Genomic DNA, 23,745 nt, shown 5'->3' on the forward strand with positions numbered 1-23,745 from the left:
GAAGGTCGGGGCCGTCGGGGGGCGCCGCGCGCGTCCGTCCCCGCACCAGCCCCCAAGCTGTCGCCGGGGGGCGGGGCCCGGAGGGGGCGGGGCCCGGAGGGGGCGGGGCCGGGCCGGGCCGGGCCGGGGAGGGGCTGGCGGCAGCGCGGCCCCCTCCCTCCCCCCTCCCTCCCTCCCTCTCTCCTCCGCTCTCCTCTCCTCTTTCTCTCTCTTTCTTTCTCGCCGTCGGGCCCTCGGTCCCGGGAGCCTCCTGCGCCGCCGAGGGGGCGGGCCCTGCAGCCTTTGTTGCCGCAGACCGGGTCCCGCCGCGGGAGCTGCGCGCGGGCCGGGCATGTCCTGAGCCGGACCGGGACCGGGACCGGGACCGGGACCGGGCAGCCAGCGGACGGGACGGACCAGAGCGCGCGCGCCCGGCGCCCCCCTACCCGGCCCCGCCCGCCCCGGCCATGCCCCGCCGCCCGGGCGCCCGCAGCCCCCGCAACCCCGCGCCCCGGCTGCGCCCCCTGCTCCTGCTGCTCTGCGCCCTGGCGCCCGGCGACCCCGGACCCGCACCAGGTGGGTGGCCGCCCCTCCCCGCCCGCCCCGCGCCCCCCGCTCGCCCCCCGCACGGCCCGGGGGCTTGGGAGCGGGTGGGGTCGGGGCCCCCTGCCCGAGCCTGGAGGAAGCCCCTCGGCCTTCGGGCGCACGGCGCGGGGTCCCCCTGGGTCTGGTCCGCGCGCGGAGGGCTGGGTGCGGAGCCTCGTCGGCTCCTGGTCCGCAGGGCAGCCCGTGGGGGCCGAGGGTGCAGGGGGCGCGGGGACCCGGGGGGCGGGGGCGAGGGCGCAGGGGCGCAGGGGCCGGGGGTGCAGCGGGCGGGGGGCCGGGGGGCGGGGCCCGGGGGCCGGGGGCGCGGGGACCCGACTCGCGGGCCCCCCGCACTTCCTGCCTCCCCTCCCCTCTCCTTCCCTCTCCTCCCCGCCCGGAGGGTGCAGACGCCGGAGCTCCCCGGAGGGAGCGGAGGGGAGCTTCTCTCCCGGCCCTGGGCTCGGCTCTCCCTGCCCCGCCCGGCCGGCCTCCGACGAGCCTCTGGCCCACGTCCAGGTCCTGCTAGGCTGCGGAGCTGCAGGCGCGTCCGAGGCAGCTGGCCTGGGACTTGGGGGGCCGAGGACCTGGGGGATCCCTGGGCTGATGGGGGCCGGTCGGATGGCCGCGAGAGCCATGCGGGCGACGGGCTCCGGGAGGCTTTGTAGGGGAGGGGAGACCAGAGCCCGGAGGGACGGGGATGGATGAACCCCTCCGGGTGGGCTGGAGGGGGTGGGGGCGCCCCCTGGCAGGGCGCGGGCGCATTGGGCCTGCGTGCTGGGGATGGGGGCCTTTGCCCCCCAGGACAGGGACTGATGGGGAAAGCCTCCCCGGGCCGGAATGTGGGGTCATTTAAACCAGATTTTAGAGGTTTTGGGGAGCCACTGAGGGACGTAGCTCGTGGAAGTGGAGTTTTCGGGAGGTTCCCTCAAGCGGCAGTGTATTCCTGTGCAGAGGGAGCAAATATTTAATGCATTCTTATTTCTCATCATCTCTGCAACAGTCCTGAAAGGCAGGGAATACAAAGTTCTTTCATGGTGGAGGGGACAGACTCAGAGTGGCCTGCCCGGTAGGGTCCTTAGCTCCTGGGTGAATCCTGTCTTCCCACTGCTGGGAGTGGGGGGCCCCTGAAGGCTGCCCAGGTGATGGGGATGAGGCAGCAAAGCATTTGCCCAAGGAACTGCCCCTGAGCCTGCACTTGGCTCCAGGACCCCCAGGGAAGCTGTCAGAGGAGTGAGGGGGCCCCGGTCCACTTCCCAGCCTTCTGCTGTTGTTACCAGGATAATGGTATGTACCTCGAAGGGTTCTTGGGAAAGATACAGGTGCTGAATGTCAGTAGCTTAGCACAGGGTAGAGTGACTGCCACTGGGAGGTCATTTTCAGTAATCTGCCACAGAGACCCAGGAAGACTAGGGAGGCCTTGGTGAGTCCTGTGGTTTGGACAACCTCCATTTGGCAGAGGAGGCAGGGCAGGTACCCTCTTCCATGTAACCTGCCCCCTTCCCGCTGGAAGGTCTTCTCAACCCCCCCATAGGTAGACAAGATGGGGCTACCCCATCCTGACCCCAGACTGCACAGCTGTTATCATTTTCTCTGGAGCTGCCTTGGGAGTCCTAGACCGGGGTCTCTACCCACTGAACTACCTTCCTTGAGACCAAAAGGGCATATTTTGGGCTCCCTTTTAGGAAAGTGTATCCTGACTTTTCCTCCTGTGACACATCAAGAGACGTTTTGGGGTTGATGGGACTGGGGTGGTATACCCTCCCACCAAACACTGAATTGCACATGTGAGCCCTGTGTGCATGCTGGGCACATGAATGCCAATTCTAGGAGGATGGCATGTCTCGCACACTCATGCACTCTCACACCCCGGTTATTTTTCCTCTTTGTCATGAGCTTCGGGTCAGGTCATTTGAAGGGCTGGACTGTTACTCTGGTTTTTGATAGAGAGGTGAGGGTAAAGGCCTGATGGCATTTCTCTGGTAGAAGCTGCAAAGTGACGGTTTTGTCACCCAGGGGTGATATTGAAAGTATTTAACACCCAGCGTGGCAGGGGCTCAGTCCATTCGGAACAGAGCTCCTGACTTGGCACAACCGCTGGGCCGCCAAGCAGCACGGTCCTGCTGAACAGCGCCCGCACCATCCAGCCGCTCAGCCCTGTGGTGCCCACACACCTCTACGGCTTGCCAGCCCTGGGGCGGGGCATGAGAGTCTCAGCTACCAAGTCTCTACCAGGGGTCAGCTGTAGAGACAGGGAAAGGGTTGTTTGCTTTGTAACTCACTCAGCCCCCATCATAAAATATTTTAATGGCAAAACAATATGTTACAAAAAAAGATTAGTGCAGAGCAAAACAAGAAAATAAAATTATTGCAGCAAAGTGATAACTTTCTCCAAGTCTTTAGTTTTCTTTTTTTTATTAAAAAGCATCTTCTTAAGCCTTTGGGCAAAGAGATAAAACAGGCTTTTAGGAAACTGTGGAATCTACTTTAGAACCTCTCTGGCTACTTTTCTGTTGTAACTTAGCTCTCCCGTGCTGTGTGCTGTGTTCCTGTGCTCAGCACCTACGTGGGAGCTTGTTTAGCTCACACACCCGGAGGGGCAGGTGCGGTGATTCTTGCGCCTGAGTTAGAGATGGAGCACAGACTCCAAGGGGTTGAGTAACCTGCCTGCGGGCTAACAGCTTCGAGCGGCAGAGATGAGACGCAAGCCGGGAGGCCTGGCTCTAGAACACACGGATCCTCGTGCCTTTTACCTGCATTTCCGTCACATTTCTGAGCTTAATAGGCAGCTTCTTTATAACTCATCCTGAACTTCGGTCTTGTGATTTGCACAAGGTCTAGAGCAGGATTTTCAGCAAGACCCTCTATCCCCGGGGGCCGTGGATCCCTCCCCAGGGACACCTGTTTAGAGTGGGCCATTTCTCCCCAGTAGTTCTGATTCCCCCATCGCATTCGTACCCCCGACTCCCACCCTATGTGCTAAAGACACTGCTGTTGCCACGCAGCCCCTGTTGCTCAGGACACTGGGCGCCACAGGCAGGTGGGCCCCTGCATGCCCTTACCTTCAGCTGGGATGGCCCAGGCCCAGGAACCGTGGGTGGTACTTAAGACAGAGCCTTGGGATGCAGCTGCTGACTTATCCCAGGCTTTTTGTCCTATGCTCCCTCCCCCCGGGGCTTCTGTCCCCTGACCAGGGTTCCCCCTGTGGGTGGGGACACAGAGACTCAGCACCATCCAGCGACTGCCCCCAAACTTTTCTGTGTTCCAAGCCCACATTCCTGACAGTGCCTTATTTCATCACTCCATGGTCTTGTTTTACAAGACGTGGGCGTTGCCTGAGCCTACAGCATCTGGTCCTCCTGGGGCCCATCACCTGGCAGGGTCCATCACCTGATGTCTGCCACGGGACCCTCCAGGGTCAGAGGACTGCACACAGCACCCTCCCTGATGAGGCTTTTCTTTACCTCAGCCCATCTGTGTGACATCCCCTCCCCAGCTGAACCACTCAGTCCTGGGCCAGGCATCAAGGTCAGGAGTGCCCAACACCAGTTCCCTGTTTTGAAGGGAAGGATGGTGTCTCATACATTTTCCTGGACTTCGGAGCAACTACCGCTCCCTCACAATCAGTAGCCCAGTGTGACACATCAGGTGCCGTCCCCCAGGGCAGCAACATGGGTGAACAAGCCTGGCAGGTGGCCCATCTCCTGTTTCTCCATTTCTGTTAGAAATTCAGTTCTTTAGTCACTGAAAGACAGCATAACTAGGAGGCAGTCAGCAGCAGTTGGGAATAGAAGAGGGAGCCGTGGGGACTGGGCGGGGGGGTGGGGGGGGTGGGAGGGGGTGGGGAGCGGCCAGGGTGGAGTACAGGCCCTCTCCCAGGGGCTCCTTGCTCCACCGCAGCCACTTCTGCTGGGTGGAGATTGAGGTGTGACATGTATGAATGATAAGGCTTTTCGGAGAAAGCTGAAAATTGAGATTTTTGGATAAGATCATGTAATTTTTATTTTTATTTATTTATTTTTAAGATTTTATTTATTTATTCATGAGACAGAGAGAGAGACAGGCAGAGGGAGAAGCAGGCTCCATGCAAGGAGCCCGATGTGGGACTCTATCCCGGGGCCCCAGGATCACACCCTGGGCTGCAGGTGGTGCTAAACCGCTGTGCCACCGGGGCTGTCCAGATCATGTAATTTTTAAACCGGAGGCAACTGATTAAATATTTTTCAATATTTGTGCAAGTCAAAACGAACAAACAAGATCAATAAACTGACAAAAACCAAATCTGCAGGCAGTGATTGTGGAGCTGTAATCCCAAATACCCTCATTAGGACGTCAGAGCAAGGAGCCTCCTTGAACCAGCCTGCCTGCTGGCTTCCAAAGGTCAGCCTCGGAAACAGTCCAGTCTGAGTCCTTGTGAGGCTTAGGAAAATATGGAAAATGCAGATTCTGGGGTCCCAGAGCCCTAGGTCTATGGAATCCATCTGTGGGCTGTGTCCTCAGCCTCTGTAGCCTTTCAGAGCTCTCCTCCAGGTACTGCTGATGCTCGGCCAAGTTCACTCTCTGAGGAGGATTTCCGGACTTCCCTGATGATCACAGTCCCCTGAGGCTCTTGGCAAAAAACACAGCTTCCCAGTCCCATTTCCTGGAGATGCTGAATCAGTGGGTCTGCAATGGGGTCTGGGAATTTGATTTTAACAAATTCTTCCCCGAGAAGCCTGGAAAATCCTTGTACTTGTGTCCTCCGGAGACTGGGAGAGGGAACCTTTGCCCAGAACCACACAGAATGACCCTGCCCGTCTGCCCCTCACTGAGTATCCTCCTGGATGGCACCCTGTGGGCTGCCCACCAGGCGGCTGGGGCATTCGGGCATGTCCTTGGCAGGAGCACACCACTGGTGTGTGCAGGGCACGCTGCACGTGGTTTGGCAGGAGATGGCCAGTTGGTTTCTGCAGCCTGGCCAGGATGGAGCTTGGGGCTGGGCTGGGCTGGGCTGCCTTTTCAGCCACAGAGAAAGCCTGGGGGGCATTTGCAGGATGCCCAGACATTTCTATGGCCCCAGGGGTCATTGTCCCGAGCAGCCAGGATTTGGGAGAGCTGGGCCTGTATCTGGTTCATCAGGGCAGGACCTTGGGCAGAAAGACCTCAGATGGGCCAGTTTCCTAAGTGCTCCCCAGAGCCTGGGGACTGCAGAGGGAAAGGAGACAAGAGCATCAGCCCCAGGATCCCTGGGACAACCCTCCTCCGCCCCCACAGTAGTGCTGTTCTGATGTGTATGTGTCCACACGAGATTTCTTTTGAAGAGTAGATCTGGTGGCTAAAGAAGTTTGAAACACTTAATCTGGTGCTACTCCTTTATGTGAGCGATGAGGAAACAGGCCTAGCAAGGAACGGGCTGCTGAGAATGCAGAACGATGTTCCCGGGGGACTTGGAGCCCAATCTGTTACTCTCGCTTTGTGGCTCGAGGCCGGCTGTGTTCCTCTCTGAGCCTGCAGCCTGCAGATTTTCCCACGGGTGTCCTCCCCTGGACTCCACAGCCCCAGGAATGTGGGCAAAATTTAGAGGATCCATAAACTCTGATGGGAAGATACTACGTCTTTACATTTTTTTTACTTCTAAGTTAGCATTTCCTTCAATTTTGCATGTTAGCACCAAACTACAATAGCATTAGGAGCATCTGTGACTTCATTACCGAGCTAGAAAACCAAACCATTTTTTAATAAAGATTTTATTCATTCATTCATTCATTCATTCATTCATTCATTCATGAGAGATGCGGAGAGACAGGCAGAGGGAGAGGCAGGCTCCTTGCGGGCAGCCCGATGTGGGACTCGATCCTGGGGTCCCAGGATCACACCCTGAGCTGAAGGCTGACGCTCAACCACTGAGCCACCCAGGGGTCCCCCAAACTATTTTTCTATCTCAAACCAAATCACTGCTCATCACTACTGCAAAATTACTGTAGTGGTTAAATTTGCCCTTAGGTCTTTTTAAACACGTTCATAAAGGAGCGCTTAAGTATATATCCCACTTCCGAAACAATTTTGATGACTGTGTTTCAGTATAATCCATTTCCTTGGCACTCGTTTGCATTTTATCTTATGCATTCGAGAATGTCATTCTGAGAAGGGCTCCTCAACGAAAGAGGTTAGTTAAGAGTCTTGCTCTGAGAAGACTCTGAGAGGGATTCTAACAGCCTCCAGGGCCTGAGCACAGGGCTGCAGGTTTTGTCCAGGCCTAGAACCTTCTCTTCAAGTGGACCCTTGCATCTAACACAAATAACCCAGAGTTGCTGAGCTGGAGTGGGGGCCTCACATCTGGATGGTCCTTCTCAATCTCCCGGGGGCAGGACACCTACCCCACCGTGGACCGTGAGAGCGCATTTAAAAATCCACCAGGCTATACAGTCCACCCTAATAATCATAATGGCCCACACGCGAGGTCAGCAAGCCATGCACTGCCGTGGGTGGATGGGCTCTTTCACTAAGAGCACAAGCAATTATCCCCATTCTACAGATCTGATATTTCTCGAGAAACTGCCAAGTCTTAACTACCTAGAGCGCTAAGGCATTGTTGTGACAGGTAGAGTCTTCAACAAAGACGAAAGATTCTCATCCTCCTGGGGTTTACATTGGAAGAAAATAGACAAATGGAAAAAATAATTAAAATGCTAAGCCACATAGTGTGTCAGTCATGCTATGGGGAGGAATACAGCAGGGAAGAAGGACAGGGAGCCAGGGAGTTGTCATTTGAAGATATAGTGGTCAGAGGAGGCCAGTGAGCCCTCTGAGCTGGACTGGAGGGAGGTGAGGCATTGGCCTCGCGGGGTGGCACTGGGCTGGGGGGCAGGAGCACAGAATCACAGGCCAGAGCAGGTGTGGCTTCTAGAGGAGCCGCAGGAAGCCCAGTGGGCTGAGTGGCAGGTACTCAGCAGGTGTAGCAGATAACCTTGAGTGTCCTTGCCCGGGGCCTCCCTGGCTGTGGCCAGAGGTTTGCCTTTCTCTGTGATGTGGCCTGGGCAGGAGTGGGGGCCTCCATCCACCGCTGTGGGGTGGCTCCCTCTGGCCGCTGTGCTGCAAGCAGCCTCTGGGCAGGGCGGCTGGCGGTTATGGGGTAACAGGGCAGAGAAGTGGGCCTGCGGAGGCGGGGTTTGGCTCGCTCTGCCGCCTCTTCACACCGGGTGTCCCCGGCCGCCCTCTCCCCGCAGGCCGCAATGTGGATGGCCGCGTGGCGCTGGACGTCGTGCACCCCGTGCGCGTGGACGCGGGGGGCTCCTTCTTGTCCTATGAGCTGTGGCCACGCACATTGCGCAAGCGGGACGGGTCCGCACCCCGCGCCACACCGACCTTCTACGAGCTGCAGTACCGCGGGCGCGAGCTGCGCTTCAACCTGACGGCCAACACGCACCTGCTGGCGCCCGGCTTCGTGAGCGAGACGCGGCGGCGCGGCGACCTGGGGAGCGCGCACATCCATGCCCAGGCGCCCGCCTGCCACCTGCTCGGCGAGGTGCAGGACCCGGAGCTGGAGGGCGGCCTGGCGGCCATCAGCGCCTGCGACGGGCTGGTGAGTGCCCCGCACCCCAGGGGACTCACGGAGCGGGGGTGGGGGGTGCACCTGTACGGTGGGGGGGTCCTGTCCCCCAGGGTGGCAGTCTTCGAACTTGAGCCAGAAGCACGTTTGTTAACAGTGTGCTAGGGTGGGATGGGTGAGGCTCCCAGGCCTGCATCTCTGAGCGTTTCCCAGTGTGGAAGTTGCAGGTGCAGAGAGGGCTCTTTGAGAATCACCCTGTAGACCAGGTCACTCCTAACACAGCGCAGCTGTCCGTCCTGGGGAGCGTGGGTTATGCCTTCGTTCTCAGTGGGGCAGCCTCACCTTTACCTTTCCTTCCCGAGAGCCTCAGCCACCCTGCCCCGGGTGGAGGTGATGCTGGCTATGCTGCAGCCTTGATTGCCTCCCTCTGCTTGGGTTGGCGTGGCTCCCACCTCAAGCAGCACAGGGATCTCTCTGCTCCTGGCCAGGTGACCAGATATGCCCTCCCCTTTCTGGGGATGCAGGTGTGGGAACCGTAGTGGGGGAGGAACGTGTACATGGTCAGTGGGTCAGCCGTCTACTGGTCCCAGGAGGGCCCTCAGCTCAGAGCGCACCCAAGAAGCCACAGGCTGTAGCAGGACCACTGCTGCAGGACATCCAGACCTCTGAGAGCCGGGGCCTGTCCTCTCATATGGTCATCTTGTTGAGTCTGCAGCAGCTGTGCATACTGGTGTCGTTCCCATTTACAGATGAGCAGAAGGCTCAGTGGGAACCTTGCCCAGGGTCCTTGCTGCTGGTGCTGCACTTTCTGGCCCTCGGGGCTCCCAGCCTTGTGCAGCCCAAGGGGTATACTTGGTGCAAAGAGGGAGCTGCAGAGGAGGCAAGACCCTCCCCCCAGAGGGCTGGGCTTCCTCTGGAGGTGGTGGGCTACCCAAAGATGCCTCCCCAGGCCCCCCTGCCCTGGCCTCTGCACGCCGGCGGATGTGCCCGAGATGCCCCTGCCTGCTTCCCTGCTCTGGCAGGCCCGGGCAGTAGGATGTCCTGGTGACTGTGGGCATCTCAGTGGCTTGGGTGTGGGCAGGGCTGCATTTGGAGTGATTCATCACCTCAGGGAGATCGGGACGCAGGCCAGGGGCAAGAGGACACAATGGCTGGCATGCTGAGAAGAGGGAAGACGGTCTGGATGCCCCACTGCCTGACTCGAGGCAGCCATCTGGCACCATGTTGAAGATGCCATCCTAGATTTAGCGTGGCTGCATTTCCTGCTCCTAACTGGGTGTGCGTGGGGGTGGGGGAGGGTAAAGCAGACATGTGGAGCATCCTCCTGAGAGTACTAGCTTCTGAGCTCTGCCCTGAGGCCTTGGGCCGTGTGAAATGGCCGGGAAGGCCATGCAGGGCAGAAGGAACAGAGTGAGCAGAGGCCCAGAGGGGTGAAAGCACATGTATTGGGGGTTGGTCAGAGGCACTGAGAGCGTGGGGCCTCAGGGACCGTGGGGCAGAGGAACCCACTGCGGCCTTTCCATGTGACCCTCGCGCATCTTCCCAGAAAGGTGTGTTCCAGCTTTCCAATGAGGACTACTTCATCGAGCCCCTACAGGGTGTCCCAGCCCGGCCCGGCCATGCCCAGCCGCACGTGGTCTACAAGCGCCAGGCTCCTGAGAGGGAAGCAGCACTGGGTAGTTCCAGGGCCGCAGGCACCTGTGGAGTACAAGGTATGTGCCTCTGCTGCCAGCTCTCGGGAAAGGGCTGCAGGCATTGGGCTCCTTTCCAGAAGCTTCTCTCATCAACATCTCCATGTCCAGCTCCCCTTGGACCAAAGGGATGCAGACATATCACCATAGCCCATGCCTTCCATATGCGCCACAGGCCTGAGGCCTCTGCCTCTGCCTTACTCACTGCCTACCACACCTGCAGCTCTGTTGGCCATTCTTCCTTGGGTGGCCGGGCCATCAGAGCAGCTAGCCAGGAACGTCCCTCCCTTCCCTGCTCCGGCCCCAGCCCAGAATAGGTGAGCTCTGTTACTGGGGACATAGCACCAGCACCTCTTCTGCAGAGCCACATTGCTGGCCAGTCCAGATGAGGAGCTGCCCACGAAGGGCTGCAGGGGTCTGGGGGCTGCTTGGCCAGCAAGCCAGCCTCAGAAGCTGCCATAGCTCAATGACTTTGTTCACGGGAACAATATCCAGAGTTGGGCTTCTGGGCCCCAGTCTTCCCGGCTTCTGTCTGGGGTGGCTTAGACAGGGGAACAGGCCTCCAGTGGGGACGGCCTCCCAGGTGGGGCCCTGGGGTCCACCTGTGTGGGGATCTGCCAACCCCAGGGGACAGGGAGCAATACTGGAGATGGGGCCCAGGAGCTCCTTGTTCACATCTACTGTTTCATTGCACCCCAAGGGCATCCTCTGAGACTCTTTGGCTGATTGCTGTTTATAGTCGGGGATGCTCCGGGTCAGAGGAGGGACGTGACCAGAGCAGGGTCACACAGCCCAGGTCTGGGGCAGAGCCACAGTGGGTGTCCTGGCAGCTTGCTCTGACCCCGCACTGTTCCCTCGGCCCCAAGTGAGCTGCTGAGCGGGGGCCTTGAGATGCACCCTGGGCCAGCTGCTAACCCTCAGGCTGCTAACCCCACCACCTGGGCCCACAGCATCCACGCAGGTGGAGGCGCGGCGGGAGCGGTGGGAGCAGCGGCAGCAGTGGCAGCGTCAGCGGCAGCGGCCCAGGCGTCTCAGTCAGCGCTCGGTCAGCAGAGAGAAGTGGGTGGAGACCCTGGTGGTAGCCGACGCCAAAATGGTGGAGTACCATGGGCAGCCGCAGGTCGAGAGCTACGTGCTGACCATCATGAACATGGTGAGGTGGCAGCTGGACACCAGGTCTGGGCAGGTGGGAGGCGGGCGGGGCGCGAGGTGGTGGCCCTGCTGGCCCTGCTGTGGGGGGCGGTACAGGGGGGCGGAGCGGGGTGGGGGGCAACCACCGTCCTGCACCTACCTGGGGAAGCCCCTAGACAGGTTGGATCATTCATATCGGTTACGCATCTTCCTCCTTTGTGCTGGGACTTGTGGGCGCTGGGGATACACAGGCGCTCAGCGAGAGCAGCCTGGGCCTGCGACACCAGCATTTGTGAGAGTTCAGAGGGTCTGTTCAGTTTCGCAGCCCACCAGCTACTGACCTCGGGCGACACTTGACCTGTCTGAGCCTCAGCTTTGCTCATCTGTGAACTAGGGATGAGGATAGTAGCCGAGGGGCCGGTCCTGCTGACCTGGGCCCATGTGCCAGTTGAGAAAAGTGGGCCCTGAGAGGGTGAGTGACTTGCTCAGGTCACACAGCGAGGCAGGACAGAGCGGGTGGGAGCCCAGGCCCCCTCTCTCCTTGGTGCTCTGTGGCTTCCTGGAGCTGGTGACCCCTGGAATGGGTTGCAGCTCGAGCCACTCTGTCCCTGTGGCTGCCCCGTGAGAGGAAGGATCTGGGCCTGGCCACTGCACAGCCCCACCCTCCTGGGTGAGTGAGGGTGTGTGCTTCGTAGCTGGGCTGCGTCTCAGGGTTGTGCCAGGGCCAGAGCCTGTGATGCTTGCCCCTGCCTGCCCCTCCCCTCCCCCAGCTCTGGGAGAAGTGCCCCCAGAGGTCATCCAGCTGTGATGAAGGCTCAGGACAGGAGGGGTCTCTGCCCGTGCCCCCTGCACTCCCACAACCTCATCAGCAAGCTCCGCTCTGGGCCAGCCTCCTGCCCGACAGTAACCACCCTTGTCAGGCTCCCTGCTCCTCATGGAATAAAAGCCACAGCCTCCTGTCTGGCACTTGAGACCTCAAAGGCCCAGCCAAGCCTCAGTGTGACCTTGTCTGCCCAGCGAGGGGAACCACTAAAGGCCAGGGCTTGGGGAGACCATTGCTGGACAGCAGGGCCTGGCCCCTCTGGGGGAGGATGAGCAAGGCCAGGTTCCCAGGCCACAAGGTCGTCCTCTCGCCTCAGGGCTCAGCCTGACAGAGGCCAGGGAGCTTGGCCAGAGCCAAGCTGGGTCAGGGGTCAGTCGATGAGCCCAGGGCCTGGCCTCTTCCTGCCTTCCTGTCCAGATGCCCAGGACCCATGTATTCACCTTGTGAGCCCCATCCTTGAGGAGTGGTCTGGCATGCTTGTTCCCTGACTCTGGACTATATCTGGCTTTCCCGAGCTGGCAAGTCCAGTATTGGTCAGCACAGAGTAGGGCTACCTGTAAGCCAGTGCCAGATACCTGGGGAGGCGGTGGGGAGCGGGAGGGGGCAGGGACAAAGGGTGGCATGTGGACAGCCTCTGAGAAGGACCTGCTTGTCCAGTGTGCCCAGTTACTACTGCCTTGCCTCAGCCTCACCCTCATTTTCTAGAGGAGGGAACAGAGGTTCAGAGAGGCCTGGGGATTTGTTCATGGTCACACAGCAGGTTAGTGGCGAAGCTGGGGCTGGAGCTTAGATCTGTCTGCCTCCAAAGCCCACTTGGTCCTCTCTGCCCCAAGGCAGGCAGCCAGGGAGCGGTGGTGGCCAGAGCCTGCTAGAACGGTGGGGGATGGACAGTGGAGCTGGGGAATGCTTACCCCCTTTGTCCCTCTGGAGCAAATGCTTGTTCACTTAACACTGATGTGCTGAGTGCCGGCTCCACCCAGGATTAGGTGATGGATGGGCAAGAACAGGATCCCTTGCTTGGGAAACTCTGCCTCGTTGTAACGTTTCTCCAAGAAGGTTCCAGGGAGGACTTGTTCCAAGGGATGCTAAAAAACATTCTGTGAAAAAAGATGCTACCATTGAAGAAGTTTGGCAACAAGGGTTTAACAAAAAAGAACAGACTTGTTTACTGCAGGACTTGTCAGAGGCTTCAGAGCTAATAAGCACTGAGAATTCCTAAAACTAAACAGAAGGTATTTTCCCAAGTTAGGAAGGAAGAGCAGGGGCTTTGGGTCAAACCTGGTTCTGGTCCCAGATTAACTGTCTCTTGGAGCCTCAGCAACAGAGGGGGATGCATAATAAATGGGGACACTTACACCCACCTTAGAAGTAGGACAATCAATCGGGATGTTGCAGGTAGGATGCCCAGTACAGGGACTATTCCTGTTGGGCTTGGCTTGTATCTGATGCTACTGGGGTGGCTGCTACAGCACCTGCCCTCTAGCCCCACAGCCACCTGCAGGGCAGCCTCCCTCTGCTGGGGCCTCTGACAGGCCCCAGTTTGCGGTGCCCTCTCTGGGCCAGACCCTGTCTGTGCCTGGGAGCTCGGGGGTGTCCACTAGGCATCACAAGACAGGTTCCCCACCTGCCCGGTTTGCACCTCTCATCCTGTGTACACTGTCTCAGGTCACTGGCCCTTTCTGAGCGGCTCGTGTTGTACTGTCCGCCTGCTGGAAGTTGGTGGTCACCTGTCACCCCCAGATCTTTCACAATGTTGCACACCCAGGCTGCTATCTGGGCCTGTGGCAGAACAGAGCTGGGCTTCCTGGGGATCATTTATCCAGTGGTGACCCCCACATGGACCTCAGGCCACTGACAGGCACCCTCCGGTTGAGCGAGCAGGTCAACCAGTGAGGACTCTGCCTCCCTCCAGAGCCTCCCAGGGTCTGCTTGGTCTCTGTACTTCTTGGGGGCAGGGGTGTTATACGTGCTAAGGGAGGGACTTGGTGTGGCTGGAGCTGCCCCCGGCCCTAAGTCAGGGTACGGGGGCCAGTTGTCAGGACAGGTGTCAGCAGATACTCAGGCACCCCCTACCCCCAGAGCCACTTTGCTGGGACCTCCTGCCAAATGCACCTGTCCGTAGTTTAGGAAAGACTTGTTCTCTTAATCCAACTCTCGTTTTCCACTACTTTAAAATGAGACGATCCATTGACAATACGTGGCAAGTCCCCCAAATGGATTCATTCAGCAGATAGTTCTTGAGTGCCCATCATGTGCCGGGTACTAGATGTGTTGCTGGGCTGTCAGAGGGAGCCCCCAGACATGGCCTGCGTGTGACGGTAATGAAACCGTCGTCCTCAGGAGCACACAGGTCAGCAGAGGGGCTGCTAGGAAGGACAGATTTGTGGTGCTTTGGGGGTTTCGGGTGGAAGGAGGGCTCCCCAGGGCATATCCTGGAGGGCTGAGAGCTGGAGAGAGGGCAGGATGTGACTGAGCAAAGATGAGAAGAAGGGTATTCCAGGCTGAGGGCACAGCATCTGCAAAGGCCCTGCAGTACAGAGGCTCAAGGGATTCTGAGAGTGAGCCAGAGTGGTCGGAACCAGGGAGTGAGGCCAGCAGAGGTGGTCATCGTGGGGTCAGGACTGGGACTTTGTCTTCGCCTTGTGGATGGGAAGACCTGCTTACCGTTTGAAGCAAGGGTGCAGTGTGATTGGCGTGTGTTTCAGTGGCAGGTGCTGCAAAGCTGTAGGTGGGCAGGGTACATGGGGACACTGCCGGGAGACCCCCAGGGCTGCCCAGACGGGGATGCTGGGCACCTCGAGGAGGCAGGCCTGCTTGATGGGGGGGAGGCGGCGGCACACGGGGGCCCCCAGGCTCCTGACCTTGCTTCTCAAAGTGCAGCTCCTCCCTGTTGGTGCCCTCCTCCCTGTTGGTGTCTTATCCATTCCCGTTTAGATATTATTTTTCTTGGTGGACTTGCTAGAAGCAAACCCATGACTGCCTGTCCTGCTAGGAACCTGCCACCTGACCCCACCCGTGGACTGGCCTCTCTCTTGTTCTCAGGGCACTCTCAAAGAGAAGATGGCTTTCTCCGCCCACTCCCCTGCATATTGATGCACCTGCCATCTTTGGGGTGGCCTTCTCTCTTGGGACTGAGTGGGGCACCCCTACCGAGCCATGACACCCTGGAGAGATGTGCACACCTGGCACTTTTGCCCCAGGGCTAGCAGGGCATAGGGGAGACCCTGGGGGCCCGTGCCTGCCCTCATGCCTCTCTAGGCTCTGCCCAGGTCTCCAGCCCCATGGGAGGACTCAGCCCTGGGGTGCTGGTCTTGGCATCCCCCAGGCATGAGGGGGCTGCAGGCTGTCCCAGGCCAGGACAGTAGACAAAGCAGGGCCCTGGGAGGGCTGAGAGGCCAGCGTTTGGAAGAATGAGTCGGGGAAGCAGATCCCAAGCTGGTGCTCAGGCTGGGAAAGCCTTACATGCAGACTCTGTTGTCGCCCGTTTGGGGAAGCCTGCATGCAGGGGTGAGGACGTTCATGTGTGTGTGTGCGTGTGCACGTCCTGAGTGCAGCCCACATGCGCTAGGTGAGCCCCCTGTGTGTGAGCAGGGGTGTGCATGCCTTTGCATGGGTCAGCACTGGCTGTCCAGACCTTCTCTGTCCAGGGCAACAGCCTAACCCCATCTCTCGGGCAGGTGGCCGGCCTGTTTCACGACCCCAGCATTGGGAACCCCATCCACATCACCATCGTGCGCCTGGTCCTGCTAGAGGATGAGGAGGTGAGAGGTCGCATGGCCCCAGGCTGTCCCGGGATGGGCATTGGCTGCCAAAGCCGCCCCATCCCCATCACCTGAGCTGCCCTGTATGGTAGGGCACAGCGAGCCTCCTTGGCCCGAGCTGTGCCCCTCCCACCCCCAAGCCCCAGCTGGCCCTCTCTCAGGTGCTCCCAGGATGTGCCTGTCTGGGGGGGGGGGGTGCTGGTCAGACTGGAGGCTGGACCGGGGCCACGAGCCTGGCTGTGGCTGTTCTCTCTGCCCCCAGGATGACCTGAAGATCACCCACCATGCAGACAATACTCTGCGGAGCTTCTGCAAGTGGCAGAAGAGCATCAACATGAAGGGGGACGCCCACCCACTGCACCACGACACCGCCATCCTGCTCACCAGGTGTCACCAGCCGCGGGGTGTGCAGGGCCCAGGGGGTGCAGGGCCCAGGCCGGAGTGGGAGCTCCCTGAGCCTCAGGACGGAGCAGCCGGCCCCCGAGGCGCTGTGTGGGGGCAGTTTACTGGCTTTGGCTAGAGACTGGATTCCTCAGCACTCGGGGAGATCTTGTTGAAATAGTCGTGGATTCTCCTAGAACCCTGAGAAACCACAAGCACGCCTTCGCCCATCCTTCCCAGGGCTCGTGCTGGACATCATAGAGTGCAACACTCTGACCAGGGCACGGGTTTCCCCGGGTTGGGTTTGTCCAGCTGGGTTTGTGTGTATGTGTGCTTCATGCACGTTTGTCACACGTGTGAGTCCCGGCATCTATCCTGCAGGCTGGATCCAGGGCAGGCCCATTAGAAGGAGCTCTCAGGCTGCAGTCTCACAGCCAAAGCCACCCCCCTCGGCCCCGGCCCCATCCCTGCCCCATGTTGGACAACTGCAGATCTGTTTGGAGGTGTTTTTTTTTCTTTAAAGATGTATTTATTTATTTTAGAGCTGGTGGGGGGTGGTGCAAAGAGAGAGGGAGAGAGAGGATCCCAAGCAGATTCCCCATTCAGCATGAAGCCTAACATGGGGCTTGATCTCACGATCCTGAGATCATGACCTGAGCTGAAACCAAGACCCAGACACTCAGCCAGCTGAGCTACCCAGGGCCCCAAAGGCTCCGCACAGCCCCCTCACTGGGGCAGTAACCACAACTGTGCTCAGGTCTGCCCCCACCCCACCCCCGGCCCCAGCAGGTGTCCCATGTGCAGGAGGGCACGGCCTCCCAGGTGCAGCCGTGCTAGCAGGATGTCTGGGTGGGAGGGGGGCTGCTGTCCTCATGCCCTCCTGCTCTGGGGCCTCTCTGCTCAGGTGGGCCTGGCTCTGGGCTGAGGGCTGCTCTCTGCCCACGCAGGAAGGACCTGTGTGCAGCCATGAACCGGCCCTGCGAGACCTTGGGCCTGTCCCACGTGGCAGGCATGTGCCAGCCACACCGCAGCTGTAACATCAACGAGGACACAGGCCTGCCCCTGGCCTTCACCGTGGCCCACGAGCTTGGACACAGGTACTCCTCCCGCTGCCACAGCCGCTCTGGCATGCCAGCTTCACCTCTCCACTCGGGGGCAGCGGGCAGCGGGCAGAAGGCAGCCCGCCCCCCCACCTAGCCATGCGCTGTGCCTGCACTGTCCCCACCACACAGCCGGGCTGCTCTCCTGTCCGGTGGGGGAGAGGCCGGCCCGGTACCTCTGGGGCTGGCTCAGAGTCTCATTTCTAGTGGCGTTGAGCTGGCCAGAGTCATCATCACAGGGCATCAGCTGCCCCTGCACACTGTTCTCGTGCTTGCATGTTGACCCTTGGTCCCGGCACACCTGAATTCCCAACTGCTCTGTGACCCCAGCCCAGTGCTCTGTCCTCTCTGGACCTCTGCTCCCTGGTGAGCAGGGGCTTGGATTCAGTGATGGCTCCTGTGTCTCTGTGTGGCCCGTGCCCTCTGCTGGCTATGCCCAGGCTGTTCAGACGGTCAGGAACCGATGCCGGTGCGCCACAGGCAGGTCTGCTTTCAGGGGCTTGGGCTCATGCAGGCAAGCCACCGTGGCGGTGGAATGAGCACTCTGCCCCACATCTGCCATTCCTGGGCTATGTTCCCTGCACCTCTCTGAGTCCCCCTGGGCAGTTCTGAGGACTGAGCAAGATGGGGTTTCTGTGAGTGCACAGCACGGTGCCCAGCACATTATAAGTGCTGAGTAAATAGTATTTCTTGTCTCCTTCCCGAGGATGCCCTCTTGAGAACTTTTCTATGACAGGGCAGCTCAGATGCCCCTCACTGCAGTGCATAGCCTCAGGGCTGAGGACCCATCAGGCTGTTCTAGGGGCCACGGAGAGTGCAGGGGCTGCGGTCCCCACCGTGCCACCTGGCTCACCCCTGTAGGTGCTCATCAGGCTCGAGCAGCCTGTCCCTGGAGGAGGGCCCAGGGAGTACAGAGGTCCCAACACATCTTAGGTCAGGGAGGCGGAGGCTTCCAGAGGGCTCAGCCTTCCTGTGGCCACACAGCAGTTTGAGGGTTTGGTGGATTCGCGCCAGCAGGCCTGCGGGAAGGGGCGGGCTGGCGGCTTCCCTCGGCTCACTTGCCCCTGGGGCCTGTGCTCTCACGCAGCTTTGGCATTCAGCATGACGGAAGCGGCAATGACTGCGAGCCCATTGCGAAACGGCCTTTCATCATGTCTCCACAGCTCCTGTACGACACTGTCCCCCTCACCTGGTCCCGTTGCAGCCGAGAGTACATCACCAGGTTCCTGGAGTAAGGCCCGCCCCGGGTGGGAGGGGGGTGCTGGGCTGGCATTCTGGGGCGAGGTGAAGGGAAGCATGGGGGGCAGCATGTGGAGGGGGGGACCAGCTGGTAGAGCTGGGGGGGGCAGCAGATGGGTGTGGTCAGCAGGTGGAGCTGGGGGCTAGTGGGGGGATGGTCAGCAGGTGGAGCCGGGGGCCAGTGGGTAAGGGTGGTCAGCAGTTGGGGGTGTTCAGCAAGTGGAGGGAAGCACTGAGGAAAGCAGGTGGAGGGAGGTACTGCAGGTGGAGTTGGGGGCCAACAGGTGGGGGTGGTCAGCAGGTGGAGCTGGGGACCAGTGGGTGGGGGTGGTCAGCAGGTGGAGCTGGGGGCCAGTGGGTGGGGTGGTCAGCAGGTGGAGCTGGGGTCAGTGGGTAGAGGTGGTCAGCAAGTGGAGCTGGGGGCCAGCGGGTGGGGGTGGTCAGCAGGGGGAGGGAAGCACTGAGGGCAGCAGGTGGAGGAGAGGCCAGTCCCACTGGGCTGGAAAGAGAGACCACCTGAGCTGTGTCTCTGACAGCGGGAGCGGACACATGTGCAGAAAGGAGAGGAGTGGTGTTCCCATGGAGTGGGAGGTGGCTGGGACACGAGGGAGCTGACACCTGTCGGGAGGCAAGGAAAGAGTGGGGTTGCGGGGGCCATGGGTCTGATGGAGATGCGAACCTTGGGTTTGGGATGGGAAGGAGAGCAGACAGGGCCCAGGACTGGCTGCTTGGCCAGCAGAGTCCAGGGAAAAGCACCATCAATGATGCTGACACTAAAGCTTTCCCTTTCTTTCACATCCTTTTGATTTGCTACGGTGTTTTTTCTTTGCTATTAAATGTTCTAAGCAAAGAAACACTTAAATTATCAGCACAAATTTTACCACTGATTTTATTTTGTGCTGCGCTGGCTATAAATGCAAATATGAGAGCGGTGACCTCCTATGTGTGTCACTAAAGTGCCGCAGTGCATATTCATAGCTCCCGTGAACAGTGGATATCTGCACAAAAGTAACTGGATGGGTTTTATTCCACTTCCTGATATGTGTGCCTTCTGCCAACACTTCGGCCCTCGGCCTGCCAGCCAAGAAGTCTGAAGGGAAAGGGTCTGGGGGCTGCACCACATCCCCTCTGCCTCCTCTCTTCCAGCGTGTGCTTGGCTGAGATGGGGAAGTGATGCCAATAAGAAAGGGCAGATGCAGCTTCTGGGCTCCTCGTGTTTCTCGACATATCATTGCCTTCTTTCCACATTTTTTTAAAGATTTTATTTATTTATTCATGAGAGACACAGAGAGAGAGAGAGGCAGAGACACAGGCAGAGGGAGAAGCAGGCTCCATGCAGGGAGCCCGATGTGGGACTCCATCCCGGGACTCTGGGATCATGACCTGAGCCAAAGGCGGATGCTCAACCACTCAGCCACCCATGTGCCCCTTCTTTCCCCATTTGAAGTGAGTTTTGGTTCCAGCAGACAGTGTGGCCTCTGCACCCTGTTGCAGTGTAGACTGGGTACTTTCTAGAGCTGTGCTAACATTGCCTACGGGATGGTCTGCTACCAATTCTGGGGTGGGGGTGTGCTGCTCTGTTTTGGTGGAGCACATCCTCGGGTAGCTTTCTGAGAAAAGGTGCAGGGAGGTAAGGGGTTGGCTTGTTCGAAAGCATCTTTTTCTGCCCTCACACCTGATGGGTAGTTTGATTTGATATCACCTTCCAGCCAGAAGTCACCCGCAGTGTTTCAAAGGCTTTTCCCCATCTTCTGCTAGCTGCTAACATTGCCCCTGAGAAGTCCCATTACAGTCTCATTCCCAAGCCTTCCTGCAACATCTGCAAACTTTTCTTTCTCTTTTCTCTTTTGGTGATTGGAAATTTTGCAATTACATGCCTTGATCTGTCTTTGTTTCGGAGGGTACTTGGGGGGCATTTTTCTTTTTTTGATTGTTTTATGTTGATTCCCGTAGAGTTGACTTACAGCATAATATTAATTTCAGGTGTACAATCCAGTGATTCAGTACTTGCCTACACTGCCAAGTGTTCATTGTGACAGGTGCCCTCCTCCATGCCCATCACCTGTTCCCCCAACCCCCCACCTCGCTTCTGGTGACTAGAATGTGTTCTCTAGAGTTAAGAGTCTGTTTCTTGGTTTGCCCCACCCTCTTTTTTTCCCTTTTGTTCATCTGTTTTGTTTCTTAAATTCCACATATGAGTGAAATCATATGTTGTTTGTCTTTCTCTGACTTATTTCGCTTAGCATAATACCCTCTAGCTCCATCCACGCCGTTGCAAATGGCGAGATGTCATTCTTTCTGATGGCTGAGTGATATTCCATTGTGTATACACCACATCTTCTTTATCCTTTCATCAATCCATGGACCCTGGGACTGCTTCCATATCTTGGCTATTGTAAATAATGCTGCTATACACATTGGAGTGCATGGACTCATTCAAATTAGTAGTTTTGTATGCTTTGGCTGATACCTAGTAGTGCAATTACTGGATCATAAGGTAGTTCTATTTTTAATTTTTTGAGGAACCTCCACAGTGTTTTCCAGAATGACTGCACCAGCTTGCATTTCCACCAATGGTATAAAAGGATTCCCCTTCCTTCACATCCTCACCAACGTATTGTTTCCGGTCTTGTAAATTTTAGCCATTCTGACAGGTGTGAAGTGGTATCTCGTTGTTTTGATTTCTGTTTCCCTGATGATCAGTGATGTTGAGAATTTTTTCATGTGTCTGTTGGCCATCTGCGTGTCTTGTCTGGAGAAATGTTTATTCTGTCTTCTCCCTGTTTTTAGTTGGATTATTTGTTTTGGGTGTTGAGTTGTATCAGCTCTTTTTTTTTTAATTTTTTTTAATTTATTTATGATAGTCACAGAGAGAGAGAGAGGCAGAGACACAGGCGGAGGGAGAAGCAAGCTCCATGCACCGGGAGCCTGATATGGGATTCGATCCCGGGTCTCCAGGATCGCGCCCTGGGCCAAAGGCAGGCGCCAAACCGCTGCGCCACCCAGGGATCCCTGTATCAGCTCTTTATATATTTTGGTTACTAACCCTTTACTGAATGTATTGTTTGTAAATATCTTCTCTCATTCCATAGGCTGCCTTTTAGTTTTGTTGATTATTTCCTTTGCTGTGCAGAAGCTTTTTTAAAAAAGATTTTATTTATTTATTCATGAGAGACACAGAGAGAGGGGCAGAGACACAGGTAGAGGGTCTTGAGGGTTTTCTCTATATAGTATCATGTCATCTGCAAATAGTGAAGATTTTACTTCTTGCTTGCCTATTGGGATGCCTTTTATTTCTTTTTCTTGTCTGATTGCTATGGCTAGTACTTCCAGTAACTATGTTTTGTAAAAGTGGTGAGAGTGGACATTTTTGTCTTTTTTCCTGATCTTGGAGGAAAAGCTCTCAGTGTTTTATCATTAAGTATGATTTTGGCTGTGGATTTTTCATATGTGGACTTTATTATGTTGAGGTATATCCCCACTAATCAAAACCTACTTTGTTAAGGGTTTTTATCATGAGTAGATGTGGTACTTTGTCAAATGGTTTTTCTATGTCTTTTGGAAGGATCATATGGTTTTTATCCTTTCTCTTATGTGATGTATTGTGTTGAATGATTTGTGAACCTTGCAACCCAGGAATAAATCCCACTTGATCTTGGTGAGTTATTTTATAATATATTGTCAGATCTGGTTTAGTGGTATTTTATTGAGAATTTATGTATCTGTGTTCATCAGGGATATTGGCCTGTAATTCTTTTGTTTAGTGAGGTCTTTGTCTGGTTTTGGTATCAGGTAATACCTCACGGAATGAATTTGGAAGTTTCCTTTCTTTTCTCTTTTTTGGAAGAGTTTGAGAAGAATAGGTATTGACTCTTCTTTAGAAGTTTGGCAGAATCCACCTGTGAAGCCATCTGGTCCTGAACTTTTTTTTGTTGGGAGTTTTCGATTATTGATTCTATTTCATTCCTGGTAATTGATCTGTTTAAATTTTCTATTTCTTTCTGATTTTTTTAAAGATTTTATTTATTTCTTCTTGAGAGATAGAGAGAAGCAGAGACATAAGCAAAGGAAGAAGCAAGCTCCCCGCTGAGCAGGGAGCCCAATGTGAGGCTCCATCCCAGGACCCCCAGATCATGATCCAAACCAAAGGCACACACTTAAAGGGCTGAGCCACCCAGGCGCCCTTATTTGTCTGTTTTATTATTTTTTAAATTTTATTTATTCATGAGAAATACACAGGGAGAGGCAGAGACATAGGCAAAGGGAGAAGTCCTGATGCAGGACTAGATCCCAGGACCCTGAGATCATGACCTGAACTGATGGCAGATAGTTAAATGACTGAGCTACCTACGTGCTCCCTTTCCTCAATTTTATTATTTTTTTTAGTAAAATTTTTTTCCTTAATTAAAAAAAAATACTTCACGTTGGGGTGCCTGGGAGTTGGGAGGCTTGTGAAGCAGGCAGGCTTTTGGGGAGGGGCTGTATCTCTGGGAGGTGTTCAGATATCTGCACGAGGCTCATTTCTGGTGTGGTTCCATTTCCCCAGAGAGGAACTCTCCTGTCGTCCTGGGAGGTGGTAGGCATTATGGCACCTGCATGTGGAAGCGGCTTGGCGATCTCCACCCTTCCCTGTGGAGACTTACATTTTTCCCTTCTCTATAGATCCCTCCTTAGGTCTTCAGGGGCCAGATCCTTTTGTTCACCCTCTTCAGGAGTGACCCTTGGCTCTCTGCAGGCAGGGAGGTGGTCATCACCTGGCCACACAGAATGGGGAGCAAATGTGGGAGCTGATGCCTCTGATCCTTAATCCCACTGGAGCCCTGGCCTCCATGGCTCCCTGGGACTGGAGCCTGAGCCTTTCTCAGGCTCTGCTTCTGGGTGGTTCTTCCATGTAGGACATGGCTTTCAGCTCTCGCTGCCCGACCAGGTTTGCCACTGGTTGACCATCTGCTTCCCAGCTCCTGGGGTTTTGCTGACTTTTCATCTGCCATCACCTCCCCCTGGTTCCTTGTCCCTGAGGACTTATGCCGTTCTTTTCCTGTCATCCTAGGGGGATTCTGAGCAGGTGGGGAGTTCATCTGCCATGGGTCTTCTAGAAGTCCCTTACTGCGGGGTGTAAGTGGGGACATGGGTGCGTCACTGTGGGTGTGAGCAGCAGCTCTGGCCTCTGACAGTGGAGGGATGGCAGGGGGCAGGGGGGCAGGGGCAGAGATGAGTTGCGGGTGATAGTTAAGGCCTGGACTCTGCTTGGCTTTTGCCTGTGTTGGCAGACACGTCCCACAGGGCTCCTGACGGGCCTGCCTCACGGGTGGCTGTCCGGGTTCAGTATATCGCTGATGGAATGGTTCACATTCAGAGCTGTGTGCCTGTTATCGCTACTGAGCCACAGATGAAACAGACCTGAACCAGGGCATGTAAAGCGGGCCTGAAAAGAATCCCCAGGGCGCGTCTCTTGCCCCAGATGGGGGCAGAGAGGAAGGGACTGGGTTGGAAGATGATCTGCCCCAACACCCCCAGGGCCTGTTCCCAG

The 23,745-nt window shown here is 57.0% G+C and overlaps 1 protein-coding gene across 1 annotated transcript in view; it reads left to right on the plus strand.

The window, feature by feature from the left end:
• Nucleotides 1-221: 221 nt before the first annotated feature.
• The window catches only part of ADAMTS7 (ADAM metallopeptidase with thrombospondin type 1 motif 7), a 41,010-nt gene continuing 17,486 nt past the window's right edge, over nt 222-23,745 (plus strand). Inside the window, 8 exon segments of the mRNA XM_041753648.1 lie at nt 222-555; nt 7,767-8,122; nt 9,636-9,801; nt 10,731-10,933; nt 15,412-15,495; nt 15,758-15,882; nt 16,824-16,973; nt 18,064-18,207. Of these exon segments, the coding sequence (XP_041609582.1) occupies nt 447-555; nt 7,767-8,122; nt 9,636-9,801; nt 10,731-10,933; nt 15,412-15,495; nt 15,758-15,882; nt 16,824-16,973; nt 18,064-18,207 (1,337 nt within the window). The 5' untranslated portion in view covers nt 222-446.

The sequence above is a fragment of the Vulpes lagopus genome, chromosome 4 (assembly GCF_018345385.1).
Source record: "Vulpes lagopus strain Blue_001 chromosome 4, ASM1834538v1, whole genome shotgun sequence".
Taxonomy (NCBI): domain Eukaryota; kingdom Metazoa; phylum Chordata; class Mammalia; order Carnivora; family Canidae; genus Vulpes; species Vulpes lagopus.